The 19,652-nt window shown below is 43.4% G+C and overlaps 1 protein-coding gene and 1 long non-coding RNA gene across 2 annotated transcripts in view; one reads left to right on the top strand and one right to left on the bottom strand.

Moving 5' to 3' along the window:
• The window catches only part of LOC121396877, a 97,875-nt gene extending 84,795 nt beyond the window's left edge, over positions 1-13,080 (bottom strand). The window contains exons 1-2 of the long non-coding RNA XR_005963237.1: positions 12,418-13,080; positions 10,688-10,831 (exon numbers count right to left, since the gene is read on the bottom strand). This is a non-coding gene — a long non-coding RNA (uncharacterized LOC121396877). The remainder of the gene's footprint in view (positions 1-10,687; positions 10,832-12,417) is intronic.
• Positions 4,959-8,066, top strand: ier5l.L (immediate early response 5-like L homeolog). The gene has a single exon (XM_018242357.2). The coding sequence runs from the start codon at positions 5,458-5,460 to the stop codon at positions 6,313-6,315; it is 858 nt and encodes a 285-aa protein (XP_018097846.1). The 5' UTR covers positions 4,959-5,457; the 3' UTR covers positions 6,316-8,066.
• Positions 13,081-19,652: the final 6,572 nt, after the last annotated feature.

Here is a 19,652-nt window from a genome sequence, read left to right as displayed (position 1 = left end):
CCTTTCCCATAGGCTAACATTGACTTCGGTAGCTTTTAGATGGCGAACTAGGGGGTCGAAGTTTTTTTTAAAGAGACAGTACTTCGACTATCGAATGGTCGAATAGTCGAACGATTTTTACTATGAATCCTTCGATTCGAAGTCGTAGTCGAAGGTCGAAGTAGCCCATTCGATGGTCGAAGTAGCCCAAAAAAAACTTCGAAATTCGAAGTTTTTTTACTTCGAATCCTTCACTCGAAGTTAGTGAATCGGCCCCTTAGTGTACTGTCGGGCTTGGCATAAGCAAAGCAGAACAATTAGTCCAGTGTCTTTCTAAATGGACATCAGTTTAACAGTATAGGCATATAGACCTAGTCAATTCCTAGAGGAGGGACCAACAGCCAAAACATGGAGAACATCAGGAATGTAATAAAGTTGGAGACGTGGTGGCTTGATCTTACCTGCTTCCCACACATGGTTCCTGCTGCTGGTTCCAACTTATTGGTCCTTCTATGGCCCCACACCTTGAAGGTATCTCAAACCCTTCAATCTTATTTATGGCAACCTCAAGATAGAGAGGGCCAATATATTATTACTGAATACTGAGTCTTGTTCAGGGAGATGGTGCAATCCTGTATCTTGAAAGAATGGCCAACGGGCAGGTATCTGATCTCAACTTGCAGTGAGCTTCTTACTCCACTTAAAAACACAATTTAGGTAAAACCATCTATATTGTCCTAACTGAACATATTTGAAAGGTACAGGCATGGGACCTGTTATCCAGAATGCTCGGGACCTGGGGTTTTCAGGGTAAGGGGTCTTTTTGGAATTTGGGTCTCCACAGCTTAAAGGCATACTGTCATGGAAAAAAAAGGATTGGGTTCGGGATTTGACCAGGATTCGGGTTTTTCAGCAGGATTTAGATTCAGCCGAATCCTTCTGCCTGGCCGAACCAAATCTGAATTTGCATATGCAAATTAGGAGCAGGGAGGGAAATTGCGTGACTCATTGTCACAAAACAAGGAAGTAAAAAATGTTTTCCCCTTCCCACCCCTAATTTGGTACGGCCGAATCCAAAATAGTGGATTTGGTGCATCCCTAGTTAATAGTGCTGCTCCCGCAGAATTCTGCACTGAAATACGTTTTGCAAAAGAGCAAAGAGTTTTTTTTAATATTTCATTTTGAACATATTGTCAGTTTCCCAGCTGCCCCCAGTCATGTGACTTGTACTCTGATAAACTTCAGTCACACTTTACTGCTGTACTGCAAGTTGAAGTGATATCACCCCACCCTCCTTTCCTTCCCAGCAGCCTAACAACAGAACAATGGGAAGGTAACCAGATAACAGCTCCCTAACACAAGATAACAGCTGCCTGGTAGATCTAAGAACAACACTCAATAGTAAAATCCAGGTCCCACTGAGACACATTCAGTTACATTGAGTAGGAGAAACAACAGCCTGCCAGAAAGCAGTTCTATCCTAAAGTGCTGGTTCTTTCTGAAAACACATGACCAGGCAAAATGACCGGAGATGCACCTACACACCAATATTACAACTAAAAAATACACTTGCTGGTTCAGGAATGAAATGTTATATTGTAGAGTGAATTATTTGCAGTGTAAACAGTGTCATTTAGAAATAAAAAAATACATCATAAATATCATGGCAGAATCCCTTTAAGTCTACAAAAATATAATTTAAACATGAATTAACCCAATAGTATTGTTTTGCCTTCAGTAAGGATTCATTGTATCTCAGTTAGGATAAAGTACTAGGTACTGTTACATTATTACAGTTAAAGAGGAAATTATATTTAAAATGTTTTTAATTATTTCACTAAAATGGAGTCTATGGGATATGTCCTACTTGTAATTCTGAGCTTTCTGGATAACAGGTTTCCTGATAACGGATCCCATACCTGTACTCAATTTCCTGATCTAGGGCCCACTCAGGGGTGTAACTACAGAGGAAGCAGAGGGGCCCAGGAGTTATGGGGCCACATTAGGCTATAATTCATATACAATTTCAATAAATACTGGTAAAACAGTTCAACCTCTAGACTTTTAAGGAGGCTGAAAAATAATTTTCTGGGGGGCCCAGTAATATCTAGTTAAGCAGCCACTGGGCCCACTCTATGCACATTCCATATAAAATGCACCAAATTGTACCTTTATGATAAATCTAATAAAGGTAATGGGATTTGTCACACAGGCTTGTTCCCACTAGGAGATTCCCTGCGTGTATCTGTAATGCATAAGCTCTTGATGAGTTACAGTTTGTAACGTTATTAGACTAAGAAAGAAGAAAGAAAGGAAGCTTAATTATTGAGTAATAAGGGCTCCCAGCAGTTGGAATTCTTCCCCCAGAAATCAGCAAACTGCCTATATATATTATATATATATAATATATTAATATATTATGTAATTATTCATACATGGATTCCATCTCCCCGCTGCACTTTTCTCAACCTCCTATTTCTCATTTCTCCGTGCACTTCCGTTCCCATTACAGATCTTGGAAACGGCACTCCTGAATTCAAGCGTTTCCACTCGTCGGACGCCTAATTTTTGCCTTTTTATTCATAAACCAAGGCTGCGGCTGCCAGGAATAACAAACATAACGGCAGGAGTTTTATAGAGAGGGAATTAGAGCCCTGGATTCTTCCCTGTCATATTCCGAGGCTACAGGAGCTAAGGTGGGAAGCAGTGGGTAATACAGTGTTACAGTGTGTAGCAGAAAATAGAATAATGACTAGAATGTAGCAAACACACTAATGAGTGGCACGCCTGCTTTCTACAGAGACTACATCAACTAATGTTCCATAGGAGCACAATGTTCTTGGGGGTAAGTGGGGATTGGGATTCATTCATCTCAATCATTACAGATAATTGGCTTCAAATGCTGCCAGTATGTACTATCCCCCAAAACGACACAACAACTTCCCTCATTGGAAAACAAATGAATATATAAAAATTCAACTTTCATTACTAAACATTATCCATTAGTGATACTCAGTTCATTGACCTGTATAACTCAGCCTTGTGCCTTTATATGGTCACAGACCCCTTCAGTGACTGCTAATATCCTTATCATTTACAGTAGGGGGTACATTATCCCTTATAATATACAAATTATACTCAGAGTTCCCTGTATAACTCAGCCTGCAGCCTTATGCCTTTATATGGTCACAGACCCCCTCAGTGACTTCTAATATCCTTATCATTTACAGTAGGGGGTACATTATCCCTTATAATACATGAGTGATACTCAGAGTTCCCTGTATAACTCAGCCTGCAGCCTTGTGCCTTTATATGGTCACAGAACAACCCCTCAGTGACTTCTAATATCCTTATCATTTACAGTAGGGGGTACATTATCCCTTATAATACATGAGTGATACTCAGGGTTCCTGTATAACTCAGCCTGCAGCCTTGTGTCTTTATATGGTCACAGTACAACCCCTCAGTGACTTCTAATATCCTTATCATTTACAGTAGGGGGTACATTATCCCTTATAATACATGAGTGATACTCGGAGTTCCCTGTATAACTCAGCCTGCAGCCTTGTACCTTTATATGGTCACAGTACAACCCCTCAGTGACTTCTAATATTCTTATCATTTACAGTAGGGGGTACATTATCCCTTATAATACATGAGTGATACTCGGAGTTCCCTGTATAACTCAGCCTGCAGCCTTGTGCCTTTATATAGTCACAGTACAACCCCTCAGTGACTTCTAATATCCTTATCATTTACAGTAGGGGGTACATTATCCCTTATAATACATGAGTGATACTCGGAGTTTCCTGTATAACTCAGCCTGCAGCCTTGTGCCTTTATATGGTCACAGAACAACCCCTCAGTGACTTCTAATATCCTTATCATTTACAGTAGGGGGTACATTATCCCTTATAATACATGAGTGATACTCAGAGTTCCCTGTATAACTCAGCCTGCAGCCTTGTGCCTTTATATGGTCAAAGAACCCCTCAGTGACTTCTAAAATCTCTGCTGTCATATAGCCCCTCCCCACTACAGACAGGTAACGCCCTCCTGTCTCATCAATGGTATCTTTATATAGGCAGCACTAAAGTGGGGGGGGGGAGCTCTCTGCAAAAATCCAAAGAGATTGACACAATATAGAGCAAACAAAGCAAATTGGGGCCCCATACAATTGATAGGGAGCCGGTTATTGCCTTATATCATATGAGCAGGATAATCCCCTCGTTATGCTGTGAACCCCTAATCATAGTGTAGATATTGCTTTAAATGGGTCTCATCCAGGGGCCCCAACTACAGCCCCACCTTCTTATGGGTAAAGCATATGAGCTGACCCAATGTTTAAAGGGGTTGTTCACCTTTGAGATAACGATTACTCTGATGTAGAGAGGGATATTCTGAGATAATTTGCAATTGGTTTTCATTTTTTTTTATTATTTGTGGATTTTTTATTGAGCAGCTCTCCAGTTTGCAATTTCAGCAGTCTGGTTGCTAGGGTCCAAATTCCCGTAGCAACCATGCACTGATGTGAATAAGAGACTGGAATATGCATAGGAGAGGCCTGAATAGAAGGAGGAGTAATAGAAAAACAATAAATGTGTAGCCTTACAGAGTATTTGTTTATTAGATGGGGTCAGTGACCCCCATTTTGAAAGCTGAAAGGATCACAAGGCAAATAATATTAAAACTATTGAAATAAATAAAGAGCAATTGAAAAGCTGCTTAGAATGAGCCATTCTCTAACATACTAACAGTTCCCTAAAGAAAGAATTAAAAAACAAAAGTTCCCTTAAAGGTGCAGCTGCCCTTAGACAGAGGGACATGAGCAGAGAGGCGGGGCTGGGGGCGGGGCTATAACACTGACCAATCATCTATGTGAGAAGTATTAAGGGGGTCCCTATAGTGATTTTGCTAGAGAAGTGGAAGCTGAGCAAATGCTGGAGAGCCAATGGCGGGTTGAAGTAGAAAACAAGAGCGTTGAGTACAAAATAAGCGTCAGGTTTAATAAAGACAAGAAGTAAGAGCAGCAGCCGAGAGACATGAGGCGCAAGGGAACCCCCCTGTAATAATGTAACAGTCCTGAGAGCCACGTGCTGTTGCCGCTGCTGCTTCTAGTGGATCCCCGGCGCCTTCTCCCCTCTCCATCCCCGCGAGCAGCCTCAGCCTCACATCCGTCTCCTTCCCCTCGGCTGCAGCGAGGAGAAACTTTGCTATTTGAATAGCACAAAGGAACCGCCTTCCTCTCATTGGCTGAAGGCTCTTCGGATGGGCGGGGCCAGGCTGTCGATCGGCGCAGTCGCGCGCTGCAATTGGCCGAGAGCTGGGAGGGCGGGATGCGGCTGGAAATACTAATAGACGAGCTGGCCGGGGCTCTCAGGCACAAGCAGTAGGCACAGGCAGAGAGCGCTCGGGAGGCTGTGAGCGGCGCGTGAGCCTGGAGCTCTGGTTGCCAGTGTAGAGCGAGGCCGGTACAGCATGGAGTGCGCCCTGGACGCGCAGAGTCTCATCAGCCTTTCCCTGCGCAAGATCCACACTTCCCGCAGTCAGCGCGGCGGCATCAAACTGCACAAGAACCTGCTGGTGTCCTACGTGCTGCGCAACGCCCGGCAGCTGTACCTGAGCGAGCGATACTCCGAACTGTACCGCCAGCGACAGCCCTTCCCGCAGCCCATGGACGAGTGCGACGAGCCGGACATCCCGGAGCTCAGCCCGTTACAGATCCCCGAGGAGGAGGACGAGATGCAGCAGCAGCAACTGCCCCGGATACACAGCGGAGACTTCTTGCTGGAGCCGCTCGAGGAACCGCTGCAACTGCCTCCGTGTGCGCACAGTCCCCCGCTCTTGTACCCTCCTCCTCCTGCCCGGGGCTTCTGCTCCTCCTCCGCGGGGGAAAGTGGGTCCCCGTGCAGCCACACCACCGTGTTGGACCTGGACACTCAGCTCGTCACTACAGTCCACAGCGGCTACTTACACCACGACTGTCCGTGCCAACACGCGCCGCTCCTCTCCAAGCGCAAATACGCACATTACAGCGGCTACAGCGGACACGGGCCGGCGGCCGAACAGGAGGACGAGGAGGAGGAGGAATCGGGGGACGTGGAGACGCACTTTGTGCCCTGCAAGCGCCGCAGATACGACGACTATTGTCCCCAGCCTTTGGGGGAAACCACGGACTCCAACAACATCTCCAACCTCATCTCCATCTTTGGCTCCGGCTTCTCGGGGCTCATGAGCCGACAGACCGAGGCTGAACAGACTCTCAACGGACACTTGTGCGGCAAACAGGCGCTGGCCAGTCTGGGGGCTTGGACTCGAGCTATTGTGGCTTTTTAGCGCCCCCAAACTGACCCCTACTCCCTAACAACCGCACCGCCCCCAGAACTGAACCCCTACCAACAGCAACCCCTTATTACCTCCCAAACTGACCCCTAACAACAGCACCGCCCCCCAAGACTGAACTCCTACCAACAGCACCCCCTTGTTACCTCCCAAACTAACCCCTACTAACAGCACCCCCTTATTACCCCCAAATGGAACCCTACTCCCTACCAACAGCACCGCCCCCCAAAACTGAACCCCTTATAACCCCCCAAAAGGACCCCTCCTCCCTAACAACTCCACCTCCCAAAATTGAACCCTACTCCCTAACAAGACCACCCCCAAAACTGCCCCCTACTTCCTAACAGTACCCCCAAAGCTGCCCCCTACTCCTTACCAACAGCACCCCCAAAACTACTCCCTACCAACAGGACCCCCCAAAGCTGCCCCTCCCCCTAACACCCCCCAATGGGACACACTTTTTATTTTTGTTCCCTATTAAAGAGAAGGGGACACTGAATTCAGGACTTGCATAAAAGGACAATGTTTTATAGAGAAGAAAAGTGTACAAAATCCTACAAATATTTGGACTTTATTTTTACAAAGAAAGAAAAGAAAAAAAAGCACCTATTTAATTGAAATGTATTGTTTTTATTGTTGTTGTTGTGCTGAATGTAATGTCACAAGGAAAGGCTGCTGAGAGAGGAGTGGGATATCATTGAATGTTCTACAATTGCTACAGAACTAGCTCTTTGGCTCGCCAAGGGGTTAAATCAGTTGTTGGTGATCCAGCGAGGGGAGGGTTAACCCCCATGTGCCCATGGAATGGTGTGTTCACTTTAGTTTTCGGACTTTACCAATGCCGGGTCTACTTTTACTGATCTACATCCATGAGAGCATTGTAAGCATTCTGTTCCATGGGAAATATCACTGATTTATGGGAAAACCACCAGCTAAGAGTCTTCTGGTAGATCCTGATCTATTGGGCACCCCTGCGTTTGGTTCATTCCCATCACTTCCTATATCCTGCCCTTTAACTCCAGCACAGGGTAAGGGACAGGATTTGGGGGTGTGAAATCCTCTCTCATCAGCCTCGGTCCTATTTGCCCCTCTCGAATGGAATGAGACGTAAGGGGGGGGTTAACGATGAAGGCAGAAATAATAACATTTTAACTTTTTCTTTAAAAAGGGTGTTGTGACTTCTAGTAAATGTGAAGCGGTAACTGCAGTTAAAGGGGGGTGGCTTCATTTAATTAGGGGGGCTGCAATGTCACTTTTCCTTTCCACAGATCCCACCTGGCAGCCTCCAAGTCAGACCAACTAACGTAGTTGTACGGTTTGATAAAGTTTTATCGGGGTTTTACAACAAAAAATAAAACACTACTTTTGTTTTTTCTTTTAAAGAAAAAAAAATGTGCAGTTTCCCTTTAAAGTTCCTATGTTCTCTTTTCAGCCTTCATGATACCAGCATCATATGGTCTTGTGATTTAAAAATCAGTCCATGTAGGGGTTTTTTTTTTTTTTCTTTTAATTTGGCATTTCAACCTTTTGTTGTAAAAAGGTGGTTTTTTTATCAGAGAACCTTCCATGCCAATACCCCCCAGTACAAGCACTATGTGTAATGAATATGTTGCCAAACTTTGTTTTTTTTTTTTAAATTCATGTATTTTCTGTATATTGAACTGTATATCACCGGGTAAACTGTTCAGACATATTTGTTTAAATTTATAATCTTAATAAAAAGTAATGCTATATGCAAAAAAAAACCTTTACCTTTCTGAGTGACTTTCTCTTAGAACATGGGGAATTTATATGTTAAAGTACAGGGGGTTGAATAGAGAATGCAAAGAGTCTGTTTACATAGACTACAATAAGATCCTGGGTGTGAAATACAATGTACAGGCATTCTAAGTGAATGTCTACAGCTTTAAGAAAGGGTGGTTTGGGGTAAAATAGATGTGGTGTGTCATAAATGAAATACAATGTACAGGTATTCTAAATGTACATCTACAGCTTTAAGAACGAGGGAGTTTTGGGGCTAAGATAGATATGATCTGAATGAATGAAATACAAGGTGCAGGTATTCTAAATGAACATCTACAGCTTTAAGAAAGAGGAAGGGTTGGACTAAAATACATCCCATGTGATATAAATGAATGAAATACAATGTGCAGGTATTCTGAATGAACGTTTACAGCTTTAAGAAAGAGGGCGTTTTGGGGCTAAGATAGATATGATATAAGTGAATGAAATACAAGGTGCAGGTATTCTAAATGAACATCTACAGCTTTAAGAAAGAGGGCGTTTTGGGGCTAAGATAGATATGATATAAATGAATGAAATATAAGGTGCAGGTATTCTGAATGAACATCTACAGCTTTAAGAAACAGGAAGGGTTGGACTAACATACATCTCTTGATATAAATGAATGAAATACAATGTGCAGGTACTCTAAATTAACTTCTACATCTTTAAGAAAGAGGGCGTTTTGGGGCTAAGATAGATATGATATAAATTAATGAAATATAAGGTGCAGGTATTCTGAATGAACATCTACAGCTTTAAGAAAGAGATGGGTTTCGGCTACAATAGATCTCGTGATCTAAATGAATGAAATACAATGTGCAGGTATTCTAAATTAACTTCTACAGCTTTAAGAAAGAGGAAGGTTTGGGCTTAAAAAGATCTTGTGATATAAATTAATGAAATGCAATGTGCAGGTATTCTAAGTGAACATCTACAACTTTAAGAAAAAGTTAGGTTTAGGCTAAGATAGAATCGACTTTATGTGATATATATGAATGAAATACAATGTGCTGTGAACATCTATACCTTAAGACATTTGGTTTATAATAGATCTTGTGTGTTATAAATGAGAGAAACACAATGTACATGTATTCCAAGTGTACATCTACAGGTTTAAAAGGGGGGAGGTTTAGGTTATAATAGATCTGGTGTGGCATAAACAAAGGGAATAAATGTACAGGCATCTAATAAGGGTTGGTTTGGGTTTAAATTCATCAGATGTGCTATAAACAAAATATATGCAATAATGGGACATCTACATCTTTAAGAAAGGTGGGTTTGGGTTAAAATAGTTCCAATGTGATATATATAAATGAAATACAATGTACAGGCTTTCTAAATGAACACCCACGAAGGAGTGGTTTTGATTTAAATACATCAGATGTGCTATAAATTCAATACCATGTGCAGATATTAAAAGGAAACATCTACATCTTCAAGAAAGGGAGGTTGGGTTAAAAAAAATCGGATGTGATATAAATGAATGAAATACAATGTACAGGCATTCTAAATCAACACCTAAGAAGGGGAGGTTTGGGTTTAAACATTTCGGATGTGCTATAAATGAAGTAAATATAATGTGCAGACATTATTAGGGAACATCTACATCTTCAAGAAAGGGAGGTTGGGTTAAAAAAAATCTGATGTGATATAAATGAATGAAATACAATGTACAGGCATTCTAAATCAACACCTAAGAAGGGTAGGTTTGGGTTTAAACATATCGGATGTGCTATAAATGAAGTAAATATAATGTGCAGTCATTATAAGGGAACATCTACATCTTGATGTGATATAAATATACAATGTACAGGCATTCAAAGGGCACATCTAGAGCTTTAAGAAAGGCAATAAGGGTTACAATGAATGTTAGCAAAAAATAATGCTTGAATCCTACACTTTGCTCTTCTCTAAAGTTCACTCTTTTTTTCAGTCCTGTTTGTTATCACTTCACTGGGCCACTTGGTGGTGTATATGTGAATTTTTGTTTAGCCAAATGAATGAAGGTAATAAGAGCCCATCTGACCCCCTATAGGATGACCTCAGAATGAGCGACTGGAGCTGACACATTATACTCGCCTGAGAATGCAGCTCAAGCACAAAGAGCTGGAGACTAACCCTAATTATTGGGGAGGCAAAGGGTGACCCCAACCTGAGCCCTGAAATCAGAGTGTGGGGGGGGGGGCTGGAGATCTGGCAGCTGTGAATTTAAAGAACAGCTCAGTCGATTTCATTGATCCTGCACTGCTGCAGACTATTACACCATTTTATTCTAACTATAAATTCATTCCTTGTAAAAATCGACTGCATGCACCAGCAACTGCTTTCAGAACTTTGAAAATGAAAGGGTAAATTTTAACATTTAAAAATAAATCTAATCTGCCGGGCAGTTTGGTGCATGTTGTTTTTTTTTTATTCTGTGCAGGAACATAAAGGAATAAGGGGGTTTAAATAGGCAGAAATTGCATGGATTTGGCTCCCAGCGCTTAGGCTGTAAGCAGTTGCCAGAGCTCCCCCTAGTGGCAACCCTGAGGCATTGCATCCCCAGCTCTAGCATAGAAAGTGTGTGCGATGATCTTACCAATATTTCCAAATCTGTTGTTTTTTTGTTTTTTTTTGCAGAACGAGCTTATCACCAGCAGTTCTTGTCCCCTGACACACCGCGGCGGGATTGCTGTGATCTTTCAAACTTCTTCAAAGCTTCAAAGCGGTGGAGAAGGCAGCACTGAAATATATGGGGGAAATGATTTATGGCAACAAAATTAATTATGGAGAAAAAAAACAAAATATTGACAATGGTTTAAATTTCCTCCTAAGAATAGACAGCCGTCTATAGCCGACACCGGGAGACATCAAAAGAGTCTGGCACAAGCCTGGACCCACAAAGTAGTAGAGCCGAAGTCAGATTGTAAAAGGCTAAAAAAGCTTACATTTTATTCTCCATGATTAAGAACCAATGCCTTACGCGTTTCGTGTCTACCAGGGACACTTAGTCATAACTAAGTGTCCCTGGTAGACACAAAACGCATCAGGCCTTGGTTCTTAATTATGGAGTAGTGTCCCTGGTAGACACAAAACGAGTCAGGCCTTAAAAAAGCTTACATTTTATTCTCCATGATTAAGAACCAAGGCCTAACGTGTTTCGTGTCTACCAGGGACACTTAGTCATAACTAAATGTCCCTGGAAGACCTGAAAAGTGTCAGGCCTTGGTTGTTAATCATGGAGAATAAAATGTAAGCTTTTTTAAGGCCTGGCGCGTTTCGTGTCTACCAGGGACACTACTCCATAATTACAGAGACGTGTCCCTGGTAGACACGAAACGCATCAGGCCTTGGGTCTTAATTATGGAGACGTGTCCCTGGTAGACACGAAATGCACCAGGCCTTGGTTCCTAATTATGGAGAATAAAATGTAAGCTGTTTTAGCAATAGATGTTGAAATTGCTCTTTTGTTTGGACCTCATGGGGCCCCCTATACTTCCTAAGTTTCATGGGCTCCTAGGCCTCATATATAGGCTCCTATATTTCCTGGCAGGGTCGGACTGGGCCCTGACCAGCTCCTTTCTCAAATCTGCACCCGACCTCTCTCTCCTGCCCGAGTTGCCACAAGAAAGGTATATGCATGGGGGGATGGGTTTCAAGGGTGTTGCAGCAGGGGCTGGGGGCCAGGAAGGGGCTTTGTGGCAGGGGGGCTGGAGGGGGCCCCTGAGGCCGACCCCACCTCCTGGTACCCCCTGCTGCAGCCGCAGGGTCTGCTTCCTCTGTAGTTATGCACCCAATTGGTTAATGCTGCTTTCTGTAGTTAACCCTTTACTTATGTTTCCTGTGGGAGAAGCAGATGGTAGGGTTGCAATATTGTAGGAGACACCAAGGGCACTGAGTGAAACTAATTGAGATTATTAGTGTTGCTTTCTCAAGATTTGCCGTCTGTGTTGAGAAGGAGATGGTGTTTGTGTGTGTGTGTACAGCAGCCCTGTCCCAATACAATCAGCAATCACTGCCAGGAACAAGGAGAAGCACACAGAGAACAGAGAACAGAGAGAGACAGACACATTTAGGGAGACAGGGCAACACAAAGGAACAAGGGGCAGTTTAAACAGAAATCCTTGGAGGCTATTGCTGGGGTAAATGTGCAAGACACATGCAGGGGAGCTGGAAAGAGAGAGCTGGTGGGGGTTTATGGGAGAAGGAATGAAAGCAAAGGAGACAGGGAGAAGCATTTATGGGAGAGCTTTTATGAGACACACAGAGAGGAATGGAACAGGGAAGAGAACTGGTTTGTCTGGCTCGGTGGTTTAGTTTACAGATTACCTAGCTCTAAGGAGTGGTGCCGTGACACACAGCTTGCAGGTCTGGCACCGACTCGCTCACACAATGTTCCACGCTCTTTGCTTTCACCACCGGCCTGGAAACAAAATAAAGAAAATGATCCATAAAAGCAGCTCAGCTTGGTGAACTACAGGTCCCAGCATTCGCCACCAAGCCCTGGGCCCCGTTGAGAAATGTTCCAAGTGTAGTTTTTGGGAGAAAAAAAGGCAAGGAACCAGGGTGTTGAACTAGAACTCCCAGCGTGCTGAGGACATACAGCCCACCTCCATATAATATGCAAAGCACCCGGCCACTCAGCAAAACTGTCAGTAAATGGAGCTCAAACCACAGATTGTACATAAAATCCCCCCCTACACCGGGACACTTCATTGCTCCCACGTGATGTGTTTGCAGTACTGAAATGATGTACTAGCCACCCACACGGGTATGTACAGACACACAGTGTATCTGCCGAACAACCTGTGTACACATCACTACTACACCAACACAGCAGCAACGCTACAGACTTCTATTCCCATCCCAGGAACCCCTTGATCCCCCCAATTCCAGTAAATATTCCAAATCTTTAATTCTAAACTAAATATATATATTTAATATATGTAACTCAGCTATACACTAGCACAGCATCAACACTACAGAGTTCTATTCCCACCCCTTGATCCTTGGTCTTGACACTTGATCTTGGTCCTGCAGCGGGTCGGGTACCCTCTGGTTACTCGCAAAAAAGGCGGGCACCCTGCGGAATGAAGGGAGGATTTTCAGGTGCGGGTATAGATGCGGGTCGGTTTGCGGGTCTCATCTAAATTTCTTATCTTATGTAATATTGTCTATATTTTACTCCTTTTAAAATTTTACAAAACATGTTTCTGTCCCCGCCCACTTTTGATGGCATCACTTCCTGTTTGATGGTGGTCGGCGGGTTGCGGGTGGGTTGCGGATAAGGCAGTCGCGGGTCTGGGTTGGGTAGCGGATCAAAGTGGGTAAATATGCGGGTTGCGGCTTGGGTCGTGGGCTGCGGGTCCGGGTCTTAGACAGTATTGGACTGGGACACCAGGGGCCCACCCAAAAACCTTGGCCAGAGGCCCACCCATTAATGTTAGACCAGGGGCCCACTCTTAGTACTATTTTTCCTTCTCTCCTCACTCAACCTCTATTCTCCTAGTCTCTTCTCTTTACATACTATAATCTATTTTTCCATCTATTTCGCCTCTTTGTTCTCAAAGAAATAGGGAATGGCCATGAAATAGGCCAAAAGTTTAGCAGCATGAGGGCCCACTAACACCTGGGCCCACCGGGACTTTTCCTGGTATCCCTGTGGGCCAGTCCGAAATTGGTCTTAGAAATTGGTTCCACACAGGACTCTACCATGATCCCTTCCATCTAGAGTTGCCCCCTTTTCTTGAAAAAAATACCGGCCTTCCTATACATTTATCTTTTTTCCCTATTAATAACATTGGGATCAGCCATCATTTTTACCGACCAGGCCTGTAAAAAACCGGCCAGGTGGCAACCCTACCCCCATCCCAGTAAATATTCCAATGCTTTAATTCTAAACTAAATATATATATATAATATCAACACTACAGAGTTATATTCCCACCCCAGGAACCCCTTGATCCCCCAAATCCCAGTAAATATTCAAAATCTTTAATTCTAAGCTAAATATATAATATATGTAACTCAGCATAACGTAAGCCTGGTGTACCCCAGAATCTGCTAGTGTCACTTTCAGGGTCCCTGTTGTTTGGGGAACAATCTACTAAGACTTGATCCCATTGGATAAATCCCATCGTAGCCCTTAGTCTGGGTCGTATATACATATATTTGCATAAATAAACAGTTGGCTGCACTCCTCTTCCAAATGAGTGTTAGAGGCAAAATAAAAAAATGTAATTGAGGTGTAATTCGACTTTCCTGGGCCCCAAACAAAACTATATTTTTTGTGGTCCCCCACCAAGCCTGTGACCTGTATTGTCCCTACTCCTGCCCCCCTCTGCACTGTATATAACACAACACCCTTCCTCCATGTATTTCCCATGCACTTTAGTTAGGCAAGAGGCAACTACCATATAGCAGACCCCACTACCATGGATGGGGGCCTGGAAAAAGGGGGTACTGAGTAGTCAAAGGCACAGATGGGGGGGGCAGTCCTCATGTGAATCTGGTCCCAATTTTTGGGGTGTCCTGAGTAATTATAGTCACATTACTGTAGTTATGGGAGGATCTGGAAGGACTGTCCAGTTGGAAAATCCACAGCTGCATGTGGTCCTCCATTCAGACTCATTCGGACCCACTAGTACACTAGGGAGGAAAAAAATACACCTCTATGTATGAGTTACCCAACCTCCCAAACATTGGAATTAGCAGTTCATTGGCTCATGGCATGGAAAACAAGACAGTGCTGTACTATGAATGGCTCATATCAACTGCCAACTCAACCATTCTAGACCAAGCCGACAGTTTTTTTGGCTCATTTATTGAGGCTGCCCAATAGCCAATGACTAATATCTGGCCAAATATTGGTCTGATATCTAATGGGCAGGTTAGAATGATCTGTCAACAGGTCTATTTAGGCCCAGATCAGATTATTGGCCCCTGGGGCCAATGCAATTTAGCCCAATGTGTGGGTTGGTGACACGGATCAAGCCATGTGTGCCCAACTTTCTCATTAAACAGCCTGTCTGGACCCACAATCAGATTAGCCACACAATGCAAGAAAACACACAAACACAATACACCCCCACACATACAGACATCCCCTCCAGGCAGGGCTCACACTGTACACAAACAATAGTCTTCCAATGAAAACACCAAATGGAAGAGGCACACAATCCCTATACACAATCCCTATACACAATCCCTATACACAATCCCTATACACAATCCCTATACACAATCCCTATACACACAATCCCTATACACAATCCCTATACACAATCCCTATACACAATCCCTATACACAATCCCTATACACAATCCCTATACACAATCCCTATACACAATCCCTATACACACAATCCCTATACACAATCCCTATACACAATCCCTATACACAATCCCTATACACAATCCCTATACACAATCCCTATACACAATCTCTATATACAACACTGGCTGATCCTGTGGCCCTGCCTGTGTTCAGTGCTGGGGGATTATAATGATGGGAGCCAAATGCTGCTGCTGCTTTCAGCAATCCTGACTGGCTCTTTAAAGAATAGCTGGGGATTTAAGAAGCAGCCTCATCTGCATATTCATAAGGCCCTGATAAATTAATCATGATGCTGCCAGTGAGGCTGGAGAGGCAAAACTGTCAGTGCAGCTCTGCATACCCGGCTTGTCAGCTCTTGCGCCTCTAGAACTGCCTTTATATTCTCAGTGCAGCCTCCTGCTCACTGACAAACCACTCAGTCCCTTAAAGGAAAACTATACCCCCCAAACAATGTAGGTCTCTATTAAAAGATACTGAGTAAAACAGCTCATGTGTCAAACCCTGCTTCATGTAAATGAACCATTATCATAATAATATACTTTTTTAGTAGTAGGTGCCATTGGGTAATCATAAATAGAAAATTGCCATTTTAAAAAATAAGGGCCGCCCCCTGAGATCGTAAGATTCACTGTGTACACATACAAACCACATGTAAGGTCACATGAGCCCAATTAACAGATAGAGTTCTGCCTTTTGCTTCAACACTTCCTCCTGTTACAGTTAGTTTGTAGTATTTCTGGTCAGGTGATCTCTGAGGCAGCACAGATAGAGTCACGAAATGGTGGTTCAAGGCAAGAATGTAAAAGGGCAATATTTTATGTAAATTATATATTCCAGGTTTGGCAAGATTCTTTAATATGTCATTCAATTTGATATAAACTATCTGTTGCTTAAGTATTCATTTTGGGGGTATAGTTTTCCTTTAAGGTGGATGGAAGCCTGTACTCCTGCAACTGGAGAGATGCTAACCTATATAGCAGCGTGAAATGACTGCAGAAATGCATTTGTTAAAGGCAAAGTCTAGACAGTTGCAATTAAATGTGATATGTATTATTGTGTGCCCAGAACATTCCTTCTCTGTATATTTGTATTTATACATATGGGAGGAGGGAGGTGCCATATTGATTCCCTTAGACAGTACAGTATGAGGGTATAGCTTATTGTGTGCCCAGAACATTCCTTCTCTGTATATTTGTATTCATACATATGGGAGGAGGTGCCATATTGTTTCCCTTAGACAGTACAGTATGAGGATATAGCTTATTGTGTGCCCAGAACATTCCTTCTCTGTATATTTGTATTTATACATATGGGAGGAGGAGGTGCCATATTGATTCCCTTAGACAGTACAGTATGAGGGTATAGCTTATTGTGGGGCCCAGAACATTCCTTCTCTGTATATTTGTATTTATACATATGGGAGGAGGGAGGTGCCATATTGATTCCCTTAGACAGTACAGTATGAGGGTATAGCTTATTGTGTGCCCAGAACATTCCTTCTCTGTATATTTGTATTTATACATATGGGAGGAGGGAGGTGCCATATTGATTCCCTTAGACAGTACAGTATGAGGGTGTAGCTTATTGTGTGCCCAGAACATTCCTTCTCTGTATACTTGTATTTATACATATGGGAGGAGGTGCCATATTGATTCCCTTAGACAGTACAGTATGAGGGTATAGCTTATTGTGTGCCCAGAACATTCCTTCTCTGTTATTACTTGTATTTATACATAATGGGAGGAGGTGCCATATTGATTCCCTTAGACAGTACAGTATGAGGGTATAGCTTATTGTGTGCCCAGAACATTCCTTCTCTGTATATTTAATTATATATATATGTAGATGTTTTTAACCATCAGGCGCCACATCCCATTGTACTGAATGGGAATCACTCTGCCTAGGGCACATGTCAGGGAGTATCATTGAGAACACAGTAGTACAGCACTCACTCAATGCCCAATGCAAGGTAATGTTGGGAGTAGGTTTCCATTCAGTAGACAGGGAAGCAGCTGAAGGCAGTTAGGGGGCATTTTGATGGCTGTGTTTTTTCATAGATGCCGGAAGCCATAGTAACTGCTTGTGTGCCATTCCCGTTACAAAGGGTTTCACAGGAGCAAGAGAGTTAAAATATTAATAATTCACTGTGCCTTAGGGTACATACACAGGGTGTTTACAGCTGTTGGTAGGCACTGCACTCATGTAGGGATTTATATGTCTCCAAATCCATTGTGTTCAGAAAAAGCAAATTCCAACACAGCATCAGATACATAGAGCAGCACATTCCAGTGACTTGGCTTATAGCTTTAGTTCTGCAACAACAGAAAGGCTACACAGCAGTCAACATTAAAATTAGAATTACAGTACATTCTCCATCTCTCCCTACTATACCTGCTATCCCACAGTCACACTCCCTTCCCAGAGACTATTATCCACTGTTACTATAGACACCATCTCTCCCTACTATACCTGCTATCCTCAGTCACACTCCCTTCCCAGAGACTATTATCCACTGTTACTATAGGCACCATCTCTCCTTACTATACCTGATATCCCACAGTCACACTCCCTTCCCAGAGACTATTATCCACTGTTACTATAGGCACCATCTCTCCCTACTATACCTGCTATCCCACAGTCACACTCCCTCCCCAGAGACTATTATCCACTGTTACTATAGGCACCATCTCTCCCTACTATACCTGCTATCCCACAGTCACACTCCCTTCCCAGAGACTATTATCCACTGTTACTATAGACACCGTCTCTCCCTACTATACCTGCTATCCCACAGTCACACTCCCTTCCCAGAGACTATTATCCACTGTTACTATAGACACCATCTCTCCCTACTATACCTGCTATCCCACAGTCACACTCCCTTCCCAGAGACTATTATCCACTGTTACTATAGGCACCATCTCTCCCTACTATACCTGCTATCCCACAGTCACACTCCCTTCCCAGAGACTATTATCCCACTGTTACTATAGGCACCATTCTCTCCTACTATACCTGCTATCCCACAGTCACACTCCCTTCCCAGAGACTATTATCCACTGTTACTATAGGCACCATCTCTCCCTACTATACCTGCTATCCTACAGTCACACTCCCTTCCCAGAGACTATTATCCACTGTTACTATAGACACCATCTCTCCCTACTATACCTGCTATCCCACAGTCACACTCCCTTCCCAGAGACTATTATCCACTGTTACTATAGGCACTATCTCTCCCTACTATACCTGCTATCCCACAGTCACACTCCCTTCCCAGAGACTATTATCCACTGTTACTATAGGCACTATCTCTCCCTACTATACCTGCTATCCCAAAGTCACACTCCCTTCCCAGAGACTATTATCCCACTGTTACTATAGGCACCATCTCTCCCTACTATACCTGCTATCCCACAGTCACACTCCCTTCCCAGAGACATTATCCACTGTTACTATAGGCACCATCTCTCCCTACTATACCTGCTATCCCACAGTCACACTCCCTTCCCAGAGACTATTATCCACTGTTACTATAGGCACCATCTCTCCCTACATATACCTGCTATCCCACAGTCACACTCCCTTCCCAGAGACTATTATCCACTGTTACTATAGACACCATCTCTCCCTACTATACCTGCTATCCCACAGTCACACTCCCTTCCCAGAGACTATTATCCACTGTTACTATAGGCACCATCTCTCCCTACTATACCTGCTATCCCACAGTCACACTCCCTTCCCAGAGACTATTATCCACTGTTACTATAGGCACCATCTCTCCCTACTATACCTGCTATCCCACAGTCACACTCCCTTCCCAGAGACTATTATCCACTGTTACTATAGGCACCATCTCTCCCTACTATACCTGCTATCCTACAGTCACACTCCCTTCCCAGAGACTATTATCCACTGTTACTATAGGCACCATCTCTCCCTACTATACCTGCTATCCCACAGTCACACTCCCTTCCCAGAGACTATTATCCACTGTTACTATAGCACCATCTCTCCCTACTATACCTGCTATCCCACAGTCACACTCCCTTCCCAGAGACTATTATCCACTGTTACTATAGACACCATCTCTCCCTACTATACCTGCTATCCCACAGTCACACTCCCTTCCCAGAGACTGTTATCCACTGTTACTATAGGCACTATCTCTCCCTACTATACCTGCTATCCCACAGTCACACTCCCTTCCTAGAGACTGTTATCC

This window comes from Xenopus laevis, chromosome 8L (assembly GCF_017654675.1).
Source record: "Xenopus laevis strain J_2021 chromosome 8L, Xenopus_laevis_v10.1, whole genome shotgun sequence".
In the NCBI taxonomy this organism is placed as follows: domain Eukaryota; kingdom Metazoa; phylum Chordata; class Amphibia; order Anura; family Pipidae; genus Xenopus; species Xenopus laevis.
The sequence above is the reverse complement of the archived record's forward strand: the minus strand, read 5'-3'. Positions and strand labels throughout refer to the sequence as shown.

Coding starts and splice junctions, on each gene's coding strand:
- ier5l.L (XM_018242357.2), top strand. CDS start 5,458: ATGGAGTGCGCCCTGGACGCGCAGAGTCTCATCAGCCTTTCCCTGCGC.